General features: G+C 34.8%; 3 protein-coding genes and 1 non-coding gene across 7 annotated transcripts; 3 read left to right on the top strand and 1 right to left on the bottom strand.

Moving 5' to 3' along the window:
- The first annotated feature begins 1,182 nt into the window (after nucleotides 1-1,182).
- On the top strand, nucleotides 1,183-1,970 carry LOC144848335 (uncharacterized). Its single transcript, XM_078705054.1, has 2 exons — nucleotides 1,183-1,595; nucleotides 1,892-1,970. The coding sequence occupies exons 1-2, from the start codon at nucleotides 1,183-1,185 to the stop codon at nucleotides 1,968-1,970; spliced, it is 492 nt and encodes a 163-aa protein (XP_078561180.1).
- Nucleotides 1,971-2,130: 160 nt separating this feature from the next.
- On the top strand, nucleotides 2,131-4,021 carry LOC144848434 (uncharacterized). Its single transcript, XM_078705168.1, has 4 exons — nucleotides 2,131-2,261; nucleotides 2,356-2,413; nucleotides 3,567-3,771; nucleotides 3,850-4,021. Exons 1-4 carry the CDS (start codon nucleotides 2,153-2,155, stop codon nucleotides 4,000-4,002), a joined length of 525 nt encoding a protein of 174 aa, XP_078561294.1. The 5' UTR covers nucleotides 2,131-2,152; the 3' UTR covers nucleotides 4,003-4,021.
- Nucleotides 4,022-4,965: 944 nt separating this feature from the next.
- Trnad-guc (transfer RNA aspartic acid (anticodon GUC)) lies at nucleotides 4,966-5,037 on the bottom strand. Its single transcript has one exon. It is a non-coding gene; the product is annotated as a tRNA-Asp (tRNA).
- Nucleotides 5,038-5,268: 231 nt separating this feature from the next.
- Nucleotides 5,269-13,902, top strand: LOC144847996 (uncharacterized). Of its 4 annotated transcripts, XR_013613815.1 has the most exons (15): nucleotides 5,269-5,380; nucleotides 6,989-7,130; nucleotides 7,596-7,698; nucleotides 8,001-8,084; nucleotides 8,244-8,321; nucleotides 8,788-8,889; nucleotides 8,987-9,138; nucleotides 9,522-9,653; nucleotides 10,244-10,445; nucleotides 10,832-11,011; nucleotides 11,380-11,601; nucleotides 11,935-12,201; nucleotides 12,449-12,594; nucleotides 12,971-13,508; nucleotides 13,545-13,902. XR_013613815.1 is itself a non-coding variant. In XM_078704646.1 (14 exons), exons 2-14 carry the CDS (start codon nucleotides 7,002-7,004, stop codon nucleotides 13,067-13,069), a joined length of 1,896 nt encoding a protein of 631 aa, XP_078560772.1. In that variant the 5' UTR covers nucleotides 5,269-5,380; nucleotides 6,989-7,001; the 3' UTR covers nucleotides 13,070-13,902. The 4 variants fall into 4 exon arrangements, 3 of the variants coding, with proteins under 3 accessions (XP_078560772.1, XP_078560774.1, XP_078560773.1); XM_078704646.1 differs by having other exon boundaries at nucleotides 12,971-13,902; XM_078704648.1 differs by lacking the exon at nucleotides 13,545-13,902 and having other exon boundaries at nucleotides 12,882-13,005.
- Nucleotides 13,903-16,457: the final 2,555 nt, after the last annotated feature.

The raw sequence follows: 16,457 nt of genomic DNA, 5'->3' as shown, positions 1-16,457 counted from the left end.
AAACAAAAATTTTACATTAAAACTACAAAATGGGCCTATTCAAAATAAAAGATTTATTTTATTATATAGGCCTACTGTATATACGTATATTTTTTTTGAGTGACTACATACATTTACGGTGTTTCTCATGTACTAGGATCAGACGTTTTCGGCCCGAGTCCAAAGCTTATCAGTCTTTAAGAGAAGAGCATGCGCTACGATTGAGTCTGCAGTTGGACCTGTTGTCTATTGAAAAAAACATCTTTCTTTGACCGGTTTAAAAGGTCTATCGCCGCTCCGTTGAGACCGGACCGGAATCAAAATAAATGCGTAAACCCGACCGAATTTTAAAGATATTATTAATATTGTCCTCTGAAAAAAATATACCATTTAAATGTCACAGATGCCTATAATAGTATTCACTTTGACCAACAATTGGATCGAAAAAATCCTTTACCTGAAAAAATGTAATTTAACGTAAAAACTAGTCAAATTGACTTGACTGATTGAATTTAACCGTTTATTTTGTCTTTTTACTCTAGTAGTAAAACATTTTTTTGGTTATCCGCACTTGGCGGATAACCCCTTGTTAATTTGTTTTCGTTTATTTCTACGGAAAGTGATGAACGTTATTAATTATATTAACTTTAATGGTTTTCAGATTTTTTAGAACACCGTAATAATATATCCGAATTTCAGCATCATAAATTCAATATCTTATCATAGCTACATTTTAGTTTTAAAAAGAAGAGACCTAGGCATAATATTCTACAAACCATTTTTACTCTGAATATATAATAATAGTGTTGGATTATGAAGTTGATGAAAAATAGTGGAAACGAAGTTTAAAACAATATTCTCAAAACAATGTACTTTATTTACAATGTTATCTTTTATTACTGAACACAAAATATGGGATAAAATAAAATAAAATATTTTGGTAATGATCATAAAAATGGAACATTTATAGAGGGCGGTAGAGCATTTAAGAAAGTCAAGAGAAAAGAAAAAGAGAGGGAGAGCGGACATGCGCAGTATGCGTAAGTAAGTACGCATTGCGTTGCCATGCCAATTATTGTGCGCGCATCAATACATTCCTACGATACAACTTGCTTATCTAATTCAGAAACTTATCGGAAATATTTTACTTAGTTATTTTTATGAATATGTTTTATCTATTGTATTAATTCGTTTACTATTATAATGGGTAATAATTGCAGCGTACTTTGTGGAAGTGATACTGTTGAATCCACCGTGGTGGACAATCGCGAGAAATTAGAAGAAGATGAAGGAACTGATGTTGATAATCCTATGCAATCGGTGCCAACCGAAAGCGCTGAAGCTGAAGACGACACCAACAATGCCAATGGTTTGGCAGACGTCCCACCAGTAGACGATCAGTCGGATAGCCACGGTACGGATAGCAAAGAAAAGAAAAAGAAGACTTCAATTTTCACAAGAGTCCGTCGGTCAATCAGGTCAAAGAGAAGAACCATGGCTGATGTTAGAGATGTATATAAAGTTGAAGACTGCAATGATGGTGTAGAGACACCTGTCGTCAAACAAGACGTAGACATACCACTACCTGTTGAAACCAAGGAAGATTCAAATGAAAGGTTATTATAATTATTGTTTAGTGTATATATGGATGTCATTAAATATCGTTTGCTACACTCATGATTACAAGTTGTAGTTATATTTATTAATAATCTGTGAAGACTGACAATAGCATTACATACAGGAAGGACAAACAAAATGTATGATACCACGGATAACACTCTAATCTCCGAAAAGAATATTTATAACATTATTATTTTATATTAATAATCCAGATATTTACGCTCTACTATTAACTGGTTGAGACTTATTGGTACTAAATTATTCTTTATCTCTTATTATTCTCTAAATTTAGTGTAAAAGAAGATGAATCAGAATTGGTTAAAGAAGAGGACATGAAATGCGAGGATCTGGAAGAGCAAAGTGTTCTGTAAGGATAACTATAATTTTTAATTTAAAAAAAATTATTTTGGCCTATAAATTACGCTATGTCTAATTTTGTTTAGATGAAAAGACGTGTAGAAATTACAATCAGCCGCGGAGAATATTGATGTATGGTTTTTATTTTTAATTTAGTGAGCAGCTTATGCCTGAAGTCATAGATGATGAACTGAATATGGTAGAAGACTCATTGTCGGAGTCGGAGGAGGAAAAACATAGTTTGTGTTCGGATGCAGACGTTGAACAATACAAATATTTGGTTCAAGAAGGCAATAGGAAATTAGGTACAGTTTATAGACAACATTTTCTTGTATTTAAACTGTTTCTGTTTTTCTGTGAAAAGCAATGATTATAAAATATTGTTTTTCTCGTTCACAGATGAACTTTCTGACCGTTATATTTTACCGAGTGATGTTCCTACTCGTGTGATCAGAAGGTATTGTATAATCAACGTCTTGATTAAATCATTATCATCATTTGTTATTAACTATCATCATTGATAATAATTATATTGTCATATGAATCTCTTGGTGCAAATTTTGCAACCAAACAGTGATTTTTAATATGTACCTATTGAGCTGTTTATCTACTTATAAGTTCATACCAAGTTCATGCAACCCAAGTCTTGTCATCGTCCATTATATAGGGGGGTCAACCATTATGACTACATAATTTCCACAATTATTGATTATATTTTTTAACCAAAAAATTAAAATGACATAAACTAGTATAGTATGAACATTTCCAGACTTTGTAATAATTACCATCTATTCATTAAACAAAACAGGTCACAGAAAGATAAACATAACCATTACCCGAGTGAAAATGGTAGATCCCAGCTCGCTATCATTAAAACATAGGTGTCTTAATTTGGCAATTGTGAATATAAAACACGACATATAGAACTAAATAACACCTAACAATTGTTCCTTATATATCAAACATTAGAATGATATAAAAATTAAAATGCTACTTACAATTATATAATGAAAAAATTAACCCCAAACTTAGCTACAATCCAACGGTCTGTCAAGTGAAGACTTGATAACACAGGCAAACCCTATTTGAATTTTGCCGCCTTTTTGAGGATTTTTTAGATTTTTTCAAAATAGATTTTGCTATTTTGACACAGTCTATTTTAAGCCAATGCTCATAAGAAAAGTATGTAAGGAATCTATGAATATTCAGCTTTCTTTTAAGAAACTATCCAAAATGATTGATGGCCTACAAGTGATCTTAAATTGCAAATAAAACACTGTGGTGCTTTAGAAAATAGGTAAAAAATTGACCTCACACTGTCAGCGGGCAATGGATGGTAAGTTTTAAAACGTAAAATGACACATACTTTTTGTAACTTTACAATTTCAAACATATATCATAATGTTCAGTATTGTCTACAGTTTATTTTGAGCTACTATCCAAAACAATCCGATTTATAATAGCCGAGATATTTAGGTGGGAACATGAAAATCAAGTGTTTTGTAGAATATCACGATGCGAAATCAGTGGTATTCATGTCCCGGTGGAGTGTGTTGGGGCAATTTAGCTATTTCGTTGCTCAAGAGATTCATATGTATGATTTTATTCAGCAATGTCCTAGATTTGTCTGTGGACAGCAAACTTACTACACGTCGTCCCCGACCGCCATCGCGGTGCGGTATCAAGGCTGAGCTGATTTTATCCTACAGAGACGTGAACAGGGAGATACCATCTGCGTTTTCTACAATCGCACAACAGGCAGATAATGACAGTGAACTGATGGAAGACATTGGAATGCTCAATCGGTACCGCCAAGTAAGTAACTAACAAAAAATAAAGTAAAACACAAATACTTCATTTTCATAAATTTAAATGCATAATGTTTCTTTATAGCTAAAGCAGAAGCACGATTTGAACGAGATGGCAAAAAGACGAGAACGTAACAGAAGATTAAAAATAACAATGAAGCAACAACACAACCAAACATTAATGAAACCACAGGGTGTGTTGGAAGATGTCTTAGAGGCGGTGGACGAGGAGGAGTAGTGGGAGGTGGTCCGGTAAAGGAGGGGTGGAGGCTGAGGTTTTGAAAGAGAAAAACCAGATGGAACAAGCAAGGAGGCGACCAGGGCGCTCTGAGCATAGATTGGGATATTGGGGCAGTCACATGAACTAGTGAAGAAAGTCTAATAGACGACGAGTATTATTCACCAGATTTTATTTAGCGTCTTCTACTTTAGGTAAATGCTCACGTCAGTCAGCCCAGTGTGGCCGACTGATGTGTAATGTGAACACCCATAGTTATTATACCTTTTTAATATTTAATAGGCCTATCTTTCTGAATTAATACTAAACGGATTGCTTCTTTTTTTACTTTTTAGGTTTTTTGTTTGTTGGGATGAATCATGAAATGGAGGATATAAAATTAATGATTGTAATACCACATAGTCCATGTCGTTGCATAACGAACCTAACTTCTACAATTAGACTGCAGGATACGAAACAGAATTATGACACATTGTCTATTGGTCTTTTTATTCATGAGATGATTAGGCCATAATGGATTGCGATAAATGATCAGATACGGATTTCATTGAGAAGACTGAGAATATACAATCAATATGTAAATATGATGAAAATAAAATGAGCACTTAAACAAAATGGTGTAGTCTGTTCCGCATTTCAAATCTCTCAGGTTGTTAACTATGAAAATGCCTAATTATTGAAAGAAACTTGTGTAGGCACGAAAGAAAATTGCTTTATTAATGGCTCGCGCCTCTAATAAATAATAAGACGAGAAATCGATGATGATTACGAATAAATCCTATTGGCCTAGTTAAAGAATTTATTTGAAAACGTTAAAGTAGGCTATTTCTTATAAATATTACAAGATACCATAGAGATATTATATGAAGAAGAAATATAGAGTTTTGAATGATTTTATTAAATATTATTAACCACAAATTCTCAAAAAAAAAAATTAAATTGCCAAAATTAAAAAAGGTTAAGCTCCCTGACGGGGAATTGAACCCCGGTCTTCCGCGTGACAGGCGGAGATACTCACCACTATACTATCAAGGAATTGCTGATATCAAATTCGATTTATGTGTTAATATAGGAACATAAACTATATTAATTAAAATATAAATATGTTTTGTCATTTCGTGACTGAATAAAATTATATGTAAAAGGTATTTTCTATAATGTTCATCTTTATCTATGTTTCACATGAAAATTCACATTAATTAAAGGAGCATGCAGAGAGCGCACCCAATACAATACGTCATTTCCGATGCTACACATATGACGTCATGCTCTTGAGGCATCGTCTTTGGTTGCAGAATTTTAGCCTCAATATTTACTGTCATTTTACACATTCTGTTGAACAAACTGCAAATAATTTCTGACTACACTTGTAACAAAGGTAATTAGTAAATTGTGTAGTATAATTATGTATGTTCATTTTTTGACGTATGTTGTGAAAATGACCTGTGAAAAAACACAAGGGATTGTGTGAAATATCCCATAATTCTGAAGTCAGTGCCCTGCACCATGAATAAAATTGTAATACATGATGGAGTGTATACATTCCACTAAAGAGTGGCGTTGTACTGAATTTATTCATAGTCCGCGCCACAGTCTTCATATTATTATCCCAAAGCATGGTGGGCCTACCCATGAATCATTACATTTCTACCCAGAAATCACTCCAAATTTGCGTAGCGATTCCTTTTGGAATAAATCGGGAAGTGATCCCCCTATAAATTCTTTTGATTTTTTGATCATATTTATTGCAATTTGATTGAAAAACACACTTTTATACACTTATTAAATGGGACTGTTCCACCCAGACAGAAAACAAAATGGAGTCGAAAATTGTTGGAACAATAGAGAGCACCCAATCAATTGCCATTATCGGCTTTATTAGGCCTCCGTTCGAAGCGCGAAGGGGTTGTTTGGCTGACTTTTCCCCCTTGGCTGCTTATTGGTCCTTCATATGTCCAGCCTAGCCTGTATTTAATGCTTTTCTTTATTACTGCCTGAGTGAGATCATATCCGCATCATACACACCTGATTGATGTATGATCCCTGTGCACAGATCTTTCATTATTTTTTTGGAGACAGTAAAATAAAATGTAATTTATTTTGTATATTTGTTTCTCTTTTTAAATACTTTTTCAACTCCTCCCCTCACCACCTATTGCCATGCCCTTGTTTTTTAAATACCCCTCTCTGTTCTTCCCAGCCCCACCCAGCCTAACATTAACAATGCTCCAAAATATTGCAATATGAGACACAGACATTTAAAAAAACATTTTTCCACTATACAAACAATAAATTACGTAACAGTTATTTTTACAAATATTATTGATTAACTACAACTACATTTCTTACAATATTTATCAATAGGGATTATAATCACACTAAAAACCCATCCATGAGACCCTGTCCCCAGTGGCATTTACGGCTATGCGCGATCACTGGCTAAACCTTGGGACCCCAGAGCAGAGCCCACAAAAAAAAAAAAAATTCCGAAAAGGCCTACAGTACAGTAAAGTATAAAAACTATAGTACTGTATACTATTTAGGAAACGTGAAATAAGTATATGGCTGCCTTTTGTTTTATCACAATTTCATCAGATGTTGACACGAAAGTCTGAATTAGAAGTTTATACGGAACATTTACAGTAAATAGATCAAAATACGTCAAAAAAAAAATGTGGCCATTGACTTTTCCTCAACGGTGTTAGAGGCCTCCTAGACTTGCCCCAAGTCTGTAGTTATTGTCTTTTATTACTCCACAAGTCAGTGTTTCGATTTTTGTCTGAAAATACGTAGGCCTAATTATAAGCTCATGAAAGTAGTGAATTCTATGTATGTATGAAATGCCATATTTGCCAAAATATTTATCTTTTTAATAATTTCGGTCCAGAACCTAGACCTAGAAGGCCCTTGCATAGGGGCCGTTACAACACTGTCTGTGCCATTCATTTGACAAACATCTGAATATATCATGTAATTGTCTCTATAGTTTACTCTTTACCATGGATCCTGAAGATGGTGACCTATCTAAAGAGCTCGAAGTGGCCACTGAGTCTCCAGTTATAAACATGATATTGACCGATCCTCAGAATGGAGAGGGAGAACTGACAATACACCAGGATGATGTAACGGTTTGTTAAAACTGCACCTTTATAGTCTGCCTATAGCCTAAGAACTAGCTTATGATAATTTTTATATTTTTGAATAAATCATTTTTATTTATTAATCCATCCATTTGTTATTAAATGCATGATTATTCATTCATTTTATTTTTTCATTTATTCCTCCATTTTTTCGTTCATTCAGCTATTCAAACATTATGTGTTCTTTATGTTCTTCTGTCTATTGATTTATCCATCTATTCATCATTCATTAACATGACATCTTTGATATTAAACATTGGTTACTCCACACAGAGTGCAGTCAATTCTCCTATTACTATAGAAGAACACATATTGAGAATTTCTAAAGATGTATCACTATTAAAGTCATTTTATTTTCTGAAATTATTCAGTGGATAGTTTTCCTTTGGTAAGATGTTACTCCATGGATATCACTTAATGAATTAGTAAATATTTGTCTTCATTTATTTTCAGGGTGTTGATGTGAATGTGACATCAGAAAAGTTAACTGAAGATAACACACAGGATCTTGAAGAGATTCAGCTAGCTGATGGAACAACTGCATATATTCAAAAAGGTTTGAGCGAATAATGATTTATAAATACAGTCAACTCTCCCAATACACCAATACACCTTTGGGCTAGCGTAATATGTCTGGTTTTCTGGAAGTCTGGTATTCAGAATGTATTTTTAATGGTAAAGAGGAATCTGGGACCTTTTGGATCTCAAAAAAGTCTGGTTTTGGGAGACTTCTGGTTTTCAGAGAATCCGGTATTGGGAGAGTTGATTGTAAAATCATTTACTATATTCTATACTATTTGAAATATAAAATTACAATACCTACCAGGAGTTTCTTAATATTATCTTTTTTGTTTTTAGAAAGAAGTATAGTTCAGTCTCAAACAGTACAATTAGAAGACGGCACTACTGCATTTATCCAACAGATAACAGATAAAAATACTCGTAAGTACCAATTTAAGTTTGATGTGCCCAAATATGGTATTGATATGCCCAAATATGGTAGTGATACATGACATGTTCATTATATGTGTACATGACATTTTTTGTCACATAAAGTTTGATAGTGCATTGCACTCATTTCATTCTTTGTTTACCCTCTAGTTGCCTCTTTTGAGGATGGTCAAGCTGTACAATTGGAAGATGGAACTACAGCCTACATACAGAGGGCTCCCAGTAAAGGTAATACAGAGGTAGAATTGTAGATGCAGCTCTAGTCTCATCCAGGATATGGAAATTGGGAATAAACTGTGACTTGCAGCCTACTGGGCTGAATTGCGCACATGTGTGGACGACACATGACACAACTTTCTACTCCCCTAAGTGTCCATTCGTGTCAAATTCTGCTACCAAACGACGCTTGTTCGTCTGTCCACGACAGGGGTTGAATGGACCAGTATACCGGGGTAACCCACTACTCTTCTGGAAGTCCTCATCCAAGAAGACTTGTTCTATGGTCGAGGAGTGCCTTGAACCTGTGCCGATTGTATATGGTTTGTGGTGTCCCTGCCTTAACCGCTCGGCCACTCGACTCGACAGCAAATGATATAATCCCACCGCTCCATCTGGTTTTGTTTAAACTTCTTAAGTAAAACATTGTCATCTGGTGCATGCAGTTTATTGTGTTTATTTTATTTATTGTATGTAGATGGTACTACTCTACAAGCTGTACAACTGGAGGATGGTACAACAGCCTTTATTCAGACCACAATCGCACCAGCAGAACAGCTGAATGAGCAGGGCCATACAAGTAAGAGCATTGCATTATTTTACTCTTACCATATACCATAAATAATGAGACTAACATTCCTGTAAACCATATACTGTTATTATTTTTAATTGAATAGCTTTTGAGGCAAGCGACGATCCTGTTGGTTTACTTGATCATTTTGGGGATGATGTCAGTGCAGAACAGGTGGACCAATCAGCTGCAGCTTTGCACTTGCAAGCCAGTACATCCAATTTGACAGAAGATAGTAAACCTAGCATTACCATTAAGGTAAACAAGTCCACACATTCTTATATCAGCTCTCTTTCAACAGTGTTACAGAACTTGCGAGGTACCTGGGCTAACATATGTACCTTTTTATGAGGTACCTGGACTACCATATGTACCTGTGTATTAGGTAGTATACGAGGTACCTGGACTACCATATGTACCTGTGTATTAGGTAATTTATGAGGTACCTGTGTATTAGGTAGTTATGAGTTACCTGAACAACCGTATAGTGTACACATGTAATATTGTACATGTACTATTCACACGGGTTGAATAGGATGATTTGCAAGTGATTGAATAGAATACAGTAGTTGATAATAAATGTATTCATTATAGCTCAGATAAGAAATGTTACATTAGTCATTTTAATTATGCCTTTACAGCATGTTAGTATGAATAGCTTGTCAAAACCGTTTGCAGAAATGAACGCCATCAATCAGATGCTAGGAACCAAAACATTCCGTTGTGGCTATGAAGGATGTGGACGAATGTACACAACCTCACATCATCTTAAGGTAAGTATACCTTTTATTTTTAGGTAGTGAAGGTATATTCATTTACCCGTAATAATGTTGACATTATATATATATGCAGTGATGTGACGCAAAGGCTTGAGGCCCCTGGTTTAGGAACCCTAAGCTGGAGGCCTTGGGTGTTTTTAGCCTTTTTTCAAAATATTTTAATTCCCGTTTTTTTCTCTGGGCTCAAAAGCTCCGGGCCCTGGGTTTAGCCAGTGAACACTCATAGCCGTTACACCACTGTATATATGATATCACCAAGTAGATATAAGTAATAACTGTCCAGGTTGTAGAAATTGTTTTTCTCAAATCTGATGTAATACCAAGTAAATTTCAAAATACTTGTTCCAGTTATGTAATATTCGATTTATTTATAACTTTTTAATATTTTACCTACTAATAATGATAATTGATGTCAATCATTCGTACAGTACTTTCAAATACTAAAGGCAGAAGTAACCAACTAAAAATAGATATATTTGTGAATTATTTAGAGTAATGTATGTGTTTATCATGGATTAGTAAAGTTGAACTAGCCATACAAAGTGAATAACATATTATTTATATAACTTCTTTATTTGCTTTAGGTTCATGAAAGGTCACATTCTGGTGAGAAGCCATATCACTGTAACCACCCAGGGTGTGGCAAGTCTTTTGCAACAGGCTATGGCCTAAAGAGCCATACAAGAGTTCACACTGGTGTTAAGCCATACAAATGTACAGATGAGTCATGCGACAAGGCTTTCAAGACATCTGGCGATCTACAAAAACATATACGGACACATACAGGTTGATTTTTTATTAATATATTTATATATATATTGTATAAATACAAGTACGTATTAATTTATAGACCATTTTCAATGGATAAATGCGACATGTGGTATTGAAAAAAAAAAATACTCTTGGGCCGAAAAGTAATAAAAAAAAGTAAATAGTAAAATGACCATACTCACCACTTACACTTAAGGAAAACACTAACACCTGTCTTGATTACCACTTAAGTGAAATTCTTAAATATTTATTGACTTAAGTGAAATACTTAGTATTAAGAAGATATCTCACAAAGTGTGATTGTTGACTATCATCAGGCCTAAAAAATTTTTTTAGGGGAAGTTGACTCTATAGGCGATTCTTAAATTTTATGAATAAATTTGAACATTTTACTTTATTAGGTGAACGACCCTTTAAGTGTCCGTTTGAAGGGTGCAATAAGGCCTTTACGACATCAAATATCAGGAAAGTACATATCCGTGTTCACACTGGCGAACGGCCATACGTTTGTAATGAGAAAACATGTAATCGGGCATTCTCAAGCGCCACCAACTATAAGAATCACATGCGCATTCACACAGGTTAGTAGCAATATTTTTGAGGGTGTAAACAAATACAGATGCTATAAGTTCTGTCTACACTATCAAACTTTATGTGACAAAAAATGTGGACATATATGGACATGATGATGTTATATCACTACCATATTTGGGCATATCACTGCCATATTTGGGCACATCACGCTTTTTTGTCACTGGAAATACCTTTCCTGGTTTTGCTAATAATGCAACCATTTTGATAAATGTATTGTGTGCATGCAGGGACATGTTTTCTTGATACCATTTTGGTGGATTCAGAAAACCTCCAGTAAAACAATATTGTAGGTCATAGGTCATGCAGTAGGTTGTCGCATATCAAAAGCTCACTAATGTTTTTCAATTTTTCACAGGCGAAAAACCGTACGTGTGCACAGTAGCTGGCTGTGGGAAGCGTTTCACAGAATATTCAAGTTTGTACAAGCATCACGTTGTCCATACACATTCCAAACCATACACTTGTAACTTGTGTGGTAAAAACTACCGACAGACATCGACGTTAGCTATGCATAAAAGAACAGTGCATGGAGAGATAGAGAGAAGTCTTGACGTTGATCCACAAATATTTGAAGCAAGTAAGTATGTTTGATTATTAATGATAAAGGTTTAGTTAGTCCAGTATCATAAGTAAATTCTGTGATACAGCATCACATGTGATACCTGTACCATAGCCCTTAAACATTTAACCTAACCTTCTATGATACAGACATCATATGTACCTGCATGCACCTGTATCATAGCCCCTTAACCTACCTTCCGTGATACAGCCATCATATGTGATACACATGAAGTGCTGTATTACAGAATTTGCCTATGATAGTGGACAATATTTTTATGTGAAGATACAGCACTGAGCATCCAGTGCATTTGATCACAAATATTAAATTGCAAAATTAATCATATTTCAGTATCTGAGGATGCTCAGGGGTCAGACAAACGTCCTCAAATAGAATACACAATAACAACACGTTCCATGCAACCAGGGCAGTCAAAGAACGACCAGACACTAGGGCAGATCACACTTGCCCAGGGTGGTCCAACAAACATTATCATACAACGTGCAGATGGATCAACGATTCAAGCCACAGAGGGCACTATACTACAAACTTCTGCTGGAACATTCGTCCTACAACAGGCCTTACCGTCGTCAGTACCTGGTGCTGCTACGGATGTTGGTAGGTATATTAAGGAGTAGATTAGATACAAATAATGAATTTTTATTAGTTGGATGGTGAGAATGCATTATCACCATTAGATATCACTTCCTGTTTGGTAGAGATAATTCCAAATAACATGTGATGCGTAATAACTAATCAAATTGCAGGAATACAATCGGGTGTGTTAAAATATTCTTTTTACATTACATTATTCCCCACATAAAATGTTTCTGACAATAAAGTAAACTTTTTACATTGCATTCAGAACTTGATGATGATGATGAGGGTGCACTGACATTAGTAACTCCCGACACTGAAGTTGCCATTGCAGCCATGAAAGCTGCAGCTGAAGAGTCTGTATTACAAGCAGCTGCTGAAGTGGAAACAGCAGCCCAAATTGCAGAAAATGAGGTATGTTTTATTTATTTTACAAGATGATTTGAACAGGACAACAGGACACTGAGCTTGCCTTGCCATGACAGGAACAGTCCGTTGATCTCTGTCTGGCTGCGACAAATACCAACAGTACTGTACTATGTACATATTCTCTGCAAGGCGCAGTGTCTGTTATGGGGTGTGGAACTGATCGCATCACAGACACAGCCTTTGATCTCTGGAGCTCAGCATCCTGTTGTTAGATTGCCTTGATGATACTGTACTACTTAGACACAACTATATAAAATATGTTGCAGAAGTAGTGTGGTGTAAATGTGACTATTGGTTTTCTTTTTGGTTGACTATTGTAAAGAGTACAAAACTAAAATAGTAGTCTTTTATCCTTGAACAGGGAGCAGTAATTACAGAGCCATCAAATGAAGACCCAAGTGGTGAGCTTGACATTCTTGAACCTTCAGCAAGTGCTGCAATGATGGATGTAACCAGTTAAAGAGCACCCTAGATCCTTCAACACTACAATCCAATTCTTGCACTCAATGGGTATTCTTGTGCAATAGTCATATAAAATAAGTTAAATAAGTGTAGTGGTCCAACCACATGGGTTTAGAGTCCCATGAAGATACCCAAATAGCTATGTTCCACTGGGAAGATGTTTTTGTCTATGTGTTCATCAGGGATAACATGTGGTCCAGGCACATGGGTGTATGTTACACATGTAGGAATAGTCCACTAGGAAGATGGTCTTTTCGAAGTGTTCATCAGGGATGACATGTGGGCAAACCACCTGGGTGTATGGTAAACATGTAAGAATAGGCATGGTCCACTAGGAAGATGGTCTTTTCTAAGTGTTTATCAGGGATGACATGTGGGCAAACCACCTGGGTGTATGTTACACATGTAGGAATAGCCATGGGTCCACTGGGAAGATGGTATTGTCTAAGTGTTCATCAGGGATGACATCTAAGTGTTCATCAGGGATGACATGTGGTCCAACCACCTGGGTGTATGTTACACATGTAGGAATAGCCATGGACAGGATGATATAACCAGTCTGCTGGGCTAATTTCTTCATAATACACAATTTGTATTGTTTGTAATAAGTGATAAGCATTTAGTATTGACTAAGTTGGTATACTTTTGATTGTTTCCTATGCAAGTAGTAGTAGGCCTACTAAAGTGTTATTTAATTTTGGTTACAGAATATTGTTGATCAATGAATATTGTTGATCAATTCAGTATATAAATTATTTTGTCAGTTTATTTAATTCAATGGAATTATATTTACTTTGTAACCAGCATGACAGAAATAAATTAATATATAAACCATGCAAATATGATGATTTTCTGATGCTTTTTCATTGTTGTTCCGTTGACCCAGGGAAGAGTTAAATTAAGAAGAAGATTTAACTCTTCCGTGGTTGACCAGTCTCCTTATTTTTCATTGTTGTTTAATTGACAAGATTCATTTTGAGAAATAAGAGATGAAGTTCACCCCTACACTGTGTGAAAATGGCAAATACCCTTATCAATCCTATACACTGTCACTATGTGCTGTAGCCTGCATTTTGTACCTTAGATTGAAAGATGTTTTGAGAAGGGCAGGCCTGTACGTGTCATTTTACACTGAAATAGGCAAATACTGTGTGGCGCTACTTTAAAAAAAAATAAATAAATGTGAAACTGCCGCATGTTATTCTTAAAATGAACAAGACAGCATTAATAAAGTTCCCACATATTTTTGTTGGAAAAACCAGAGAAGCAGTTCGAAAAGAAATTCTAAAATGTATTATCGGTCAGTACAAAATAAAACAGATCCCACTTTCAGGACAACCATATTTAGGGGACATTTGGTGTTAAATTGGACAATATATGTTTAACACTATGAACAACTCCTACTCAGGGGACACCCCCATTTAGGGGACACTTTGTTTGGGTAAGAGGTTCTACTGTACTGTATCTTTTGAACATATAGTAATTAACTGAATTTCAAACAATCTATATTCCGATGTCTACTGTACAGCCTAACAAATTACTACTTTAACCTTTCAAAAAAAAAACTGAAACAAGCGATATTAAAAAAACATTACAAATGTATTTAATAATCACAATAACTACATCATTTTTTATATATTTGCTGTCATAATTAAAATGGTAGTTTTATTTCATTAATAATAGCAATTTTCCTGATAAAGCTACTGAATTTAAAGATTTGGATGATGTCAAAGTTGAAATACAAGAAACAGATTGCAATACACTGAATTGTAGATATGTTATGACAACATTAGGGATGATTCACACAACAATTCTGATGTAGTAATCTGTGGTGGTAATAGTGCTGGCACATTAAACACAACTTGTGTCAGTGTGAACTAGGCTTTAATCATGTTTTTTGTTTTATATATTATTTCACATATTAAATACATTTTTTAAAAGCATGTAACATATCTAACTAGTTTTGTTATGTGTAAAGACTATGTTTGAAAGTGTGAAATATCATATTTTTTATCAAGCAGAAAAATGGAAAAAATTGCATGCACTACAAATTAATATAACAGTACAATTACTGTACATTATTATTATTAATTTCTAAATAAAGAGAAGAAACCAGTTTGTTCCCATAAAAGTTGGGAAAAGCAATATATAATCGATCTTCTTTTGGGATACTCCTATTCAGAGGACACTCTCTATTAAGGGAACATCTCCTATGTAATGAAAGATGGTCAATATATTTTTAACACTACAGCCAACACCTTCTTCGAGTCCCAAAGGAGTCCCCCAAGTGTTCCACTAGGCTACTTATCTCTCCCATTCTAGACCCCAACAGTTTCTGTTACTAAAGCTCTGTCAAACTTTATGTGACAAAAAAAATGTGATGTGCCCATGTATGGACACGGTGATGTCATATCACTACCATATTTGGGCACATCACACTTGTTTTGTCAAATTAGTTTGATAGTGTAGACAGAGCATAAGAATGAATAATGACTATGAGGAATATAACTACAAAATACAAGAACCCTGTTCCAGACATACATTTTGTAAATAATACTGTAGGTCTAATGTTAAATCTATAGTATTTTGCTATTCAGTTTATTGGTAAACTACATTTGTTTGTCTTACAAATCACAGCAACAAAAGACAAAAAATTAATTAAAGAAAATATTTTAGAGATGGTTAGATGAAGTGGAAAGTGAATGAAATGATACAGATAGTTTGAAGATAACAGCATTGTTTCACTCAACTCAAGAACAAAATGGTCGACTACTACTTTATGGGCTAAAAGGGCAATTTAAACAGATGATTGGTAATGGTAAGAGCGGTAAACAGCATAGCGGAAACAAAAATATCGAATCTATGTTAATTCTTATGACCATTTACACAAAACGTGTTAAATGAACAGGCGGTTGGGCGAAAACCCAATCAGGATAGATACAGATTGAATGAGGAGGCAGGTGATTTAGGAGTTTATAGAGTCACTTCTGAATATCGCTTCTGTGATTTCTCTCCCTCCCTAATAAGAATGTCATCTGGCATAGTCAGTCTAAATAATAGAATGCTTTCATGCAAAAGAAAATCTGTTGAGTGGACCTACTTCTTCTGTAAACGTCAATTAGCAAGCTTGTTCATTAAGTATGTACTTATAGCAAATACTCTATACTCAATTTGGAAAACAATACAGATGTCCAACATTTAATATGCCAATCCGTCAACTAAAGACCAGCAGCAGGCTGTTATTACATATTTTAAAATTGAGTCAAATTTGGTTTTTTTTACAAGTTATTTTGTGAAGTGAAACATGCTGTAGTTCTGGAGTTGAAGTATGAAATAAGATTAGTTTCGGCAGAATGAAAATGTAGACAACTAGGATGATGAATAAA

This window comes from Antedon bifida, chromosome 7 (assembly GCF_963402885.1).
Source record: "Antedon bifida chromosome 7, ecAntBifi1.1, whole genome shotgun sequence".
NCBI classification, from domain to species: domain Eukaryota; kingdom Metazoa; phylum Echinodermata; class Crinoidea; order Comatulida; family Antedonidae; genus Antedon; species Antedon bifida.
The sequence above is the reverse complement of the archived record's forward strand: the minus strand, read 5'-3'. Positions and strand labels throughout refer to the sequence as shown.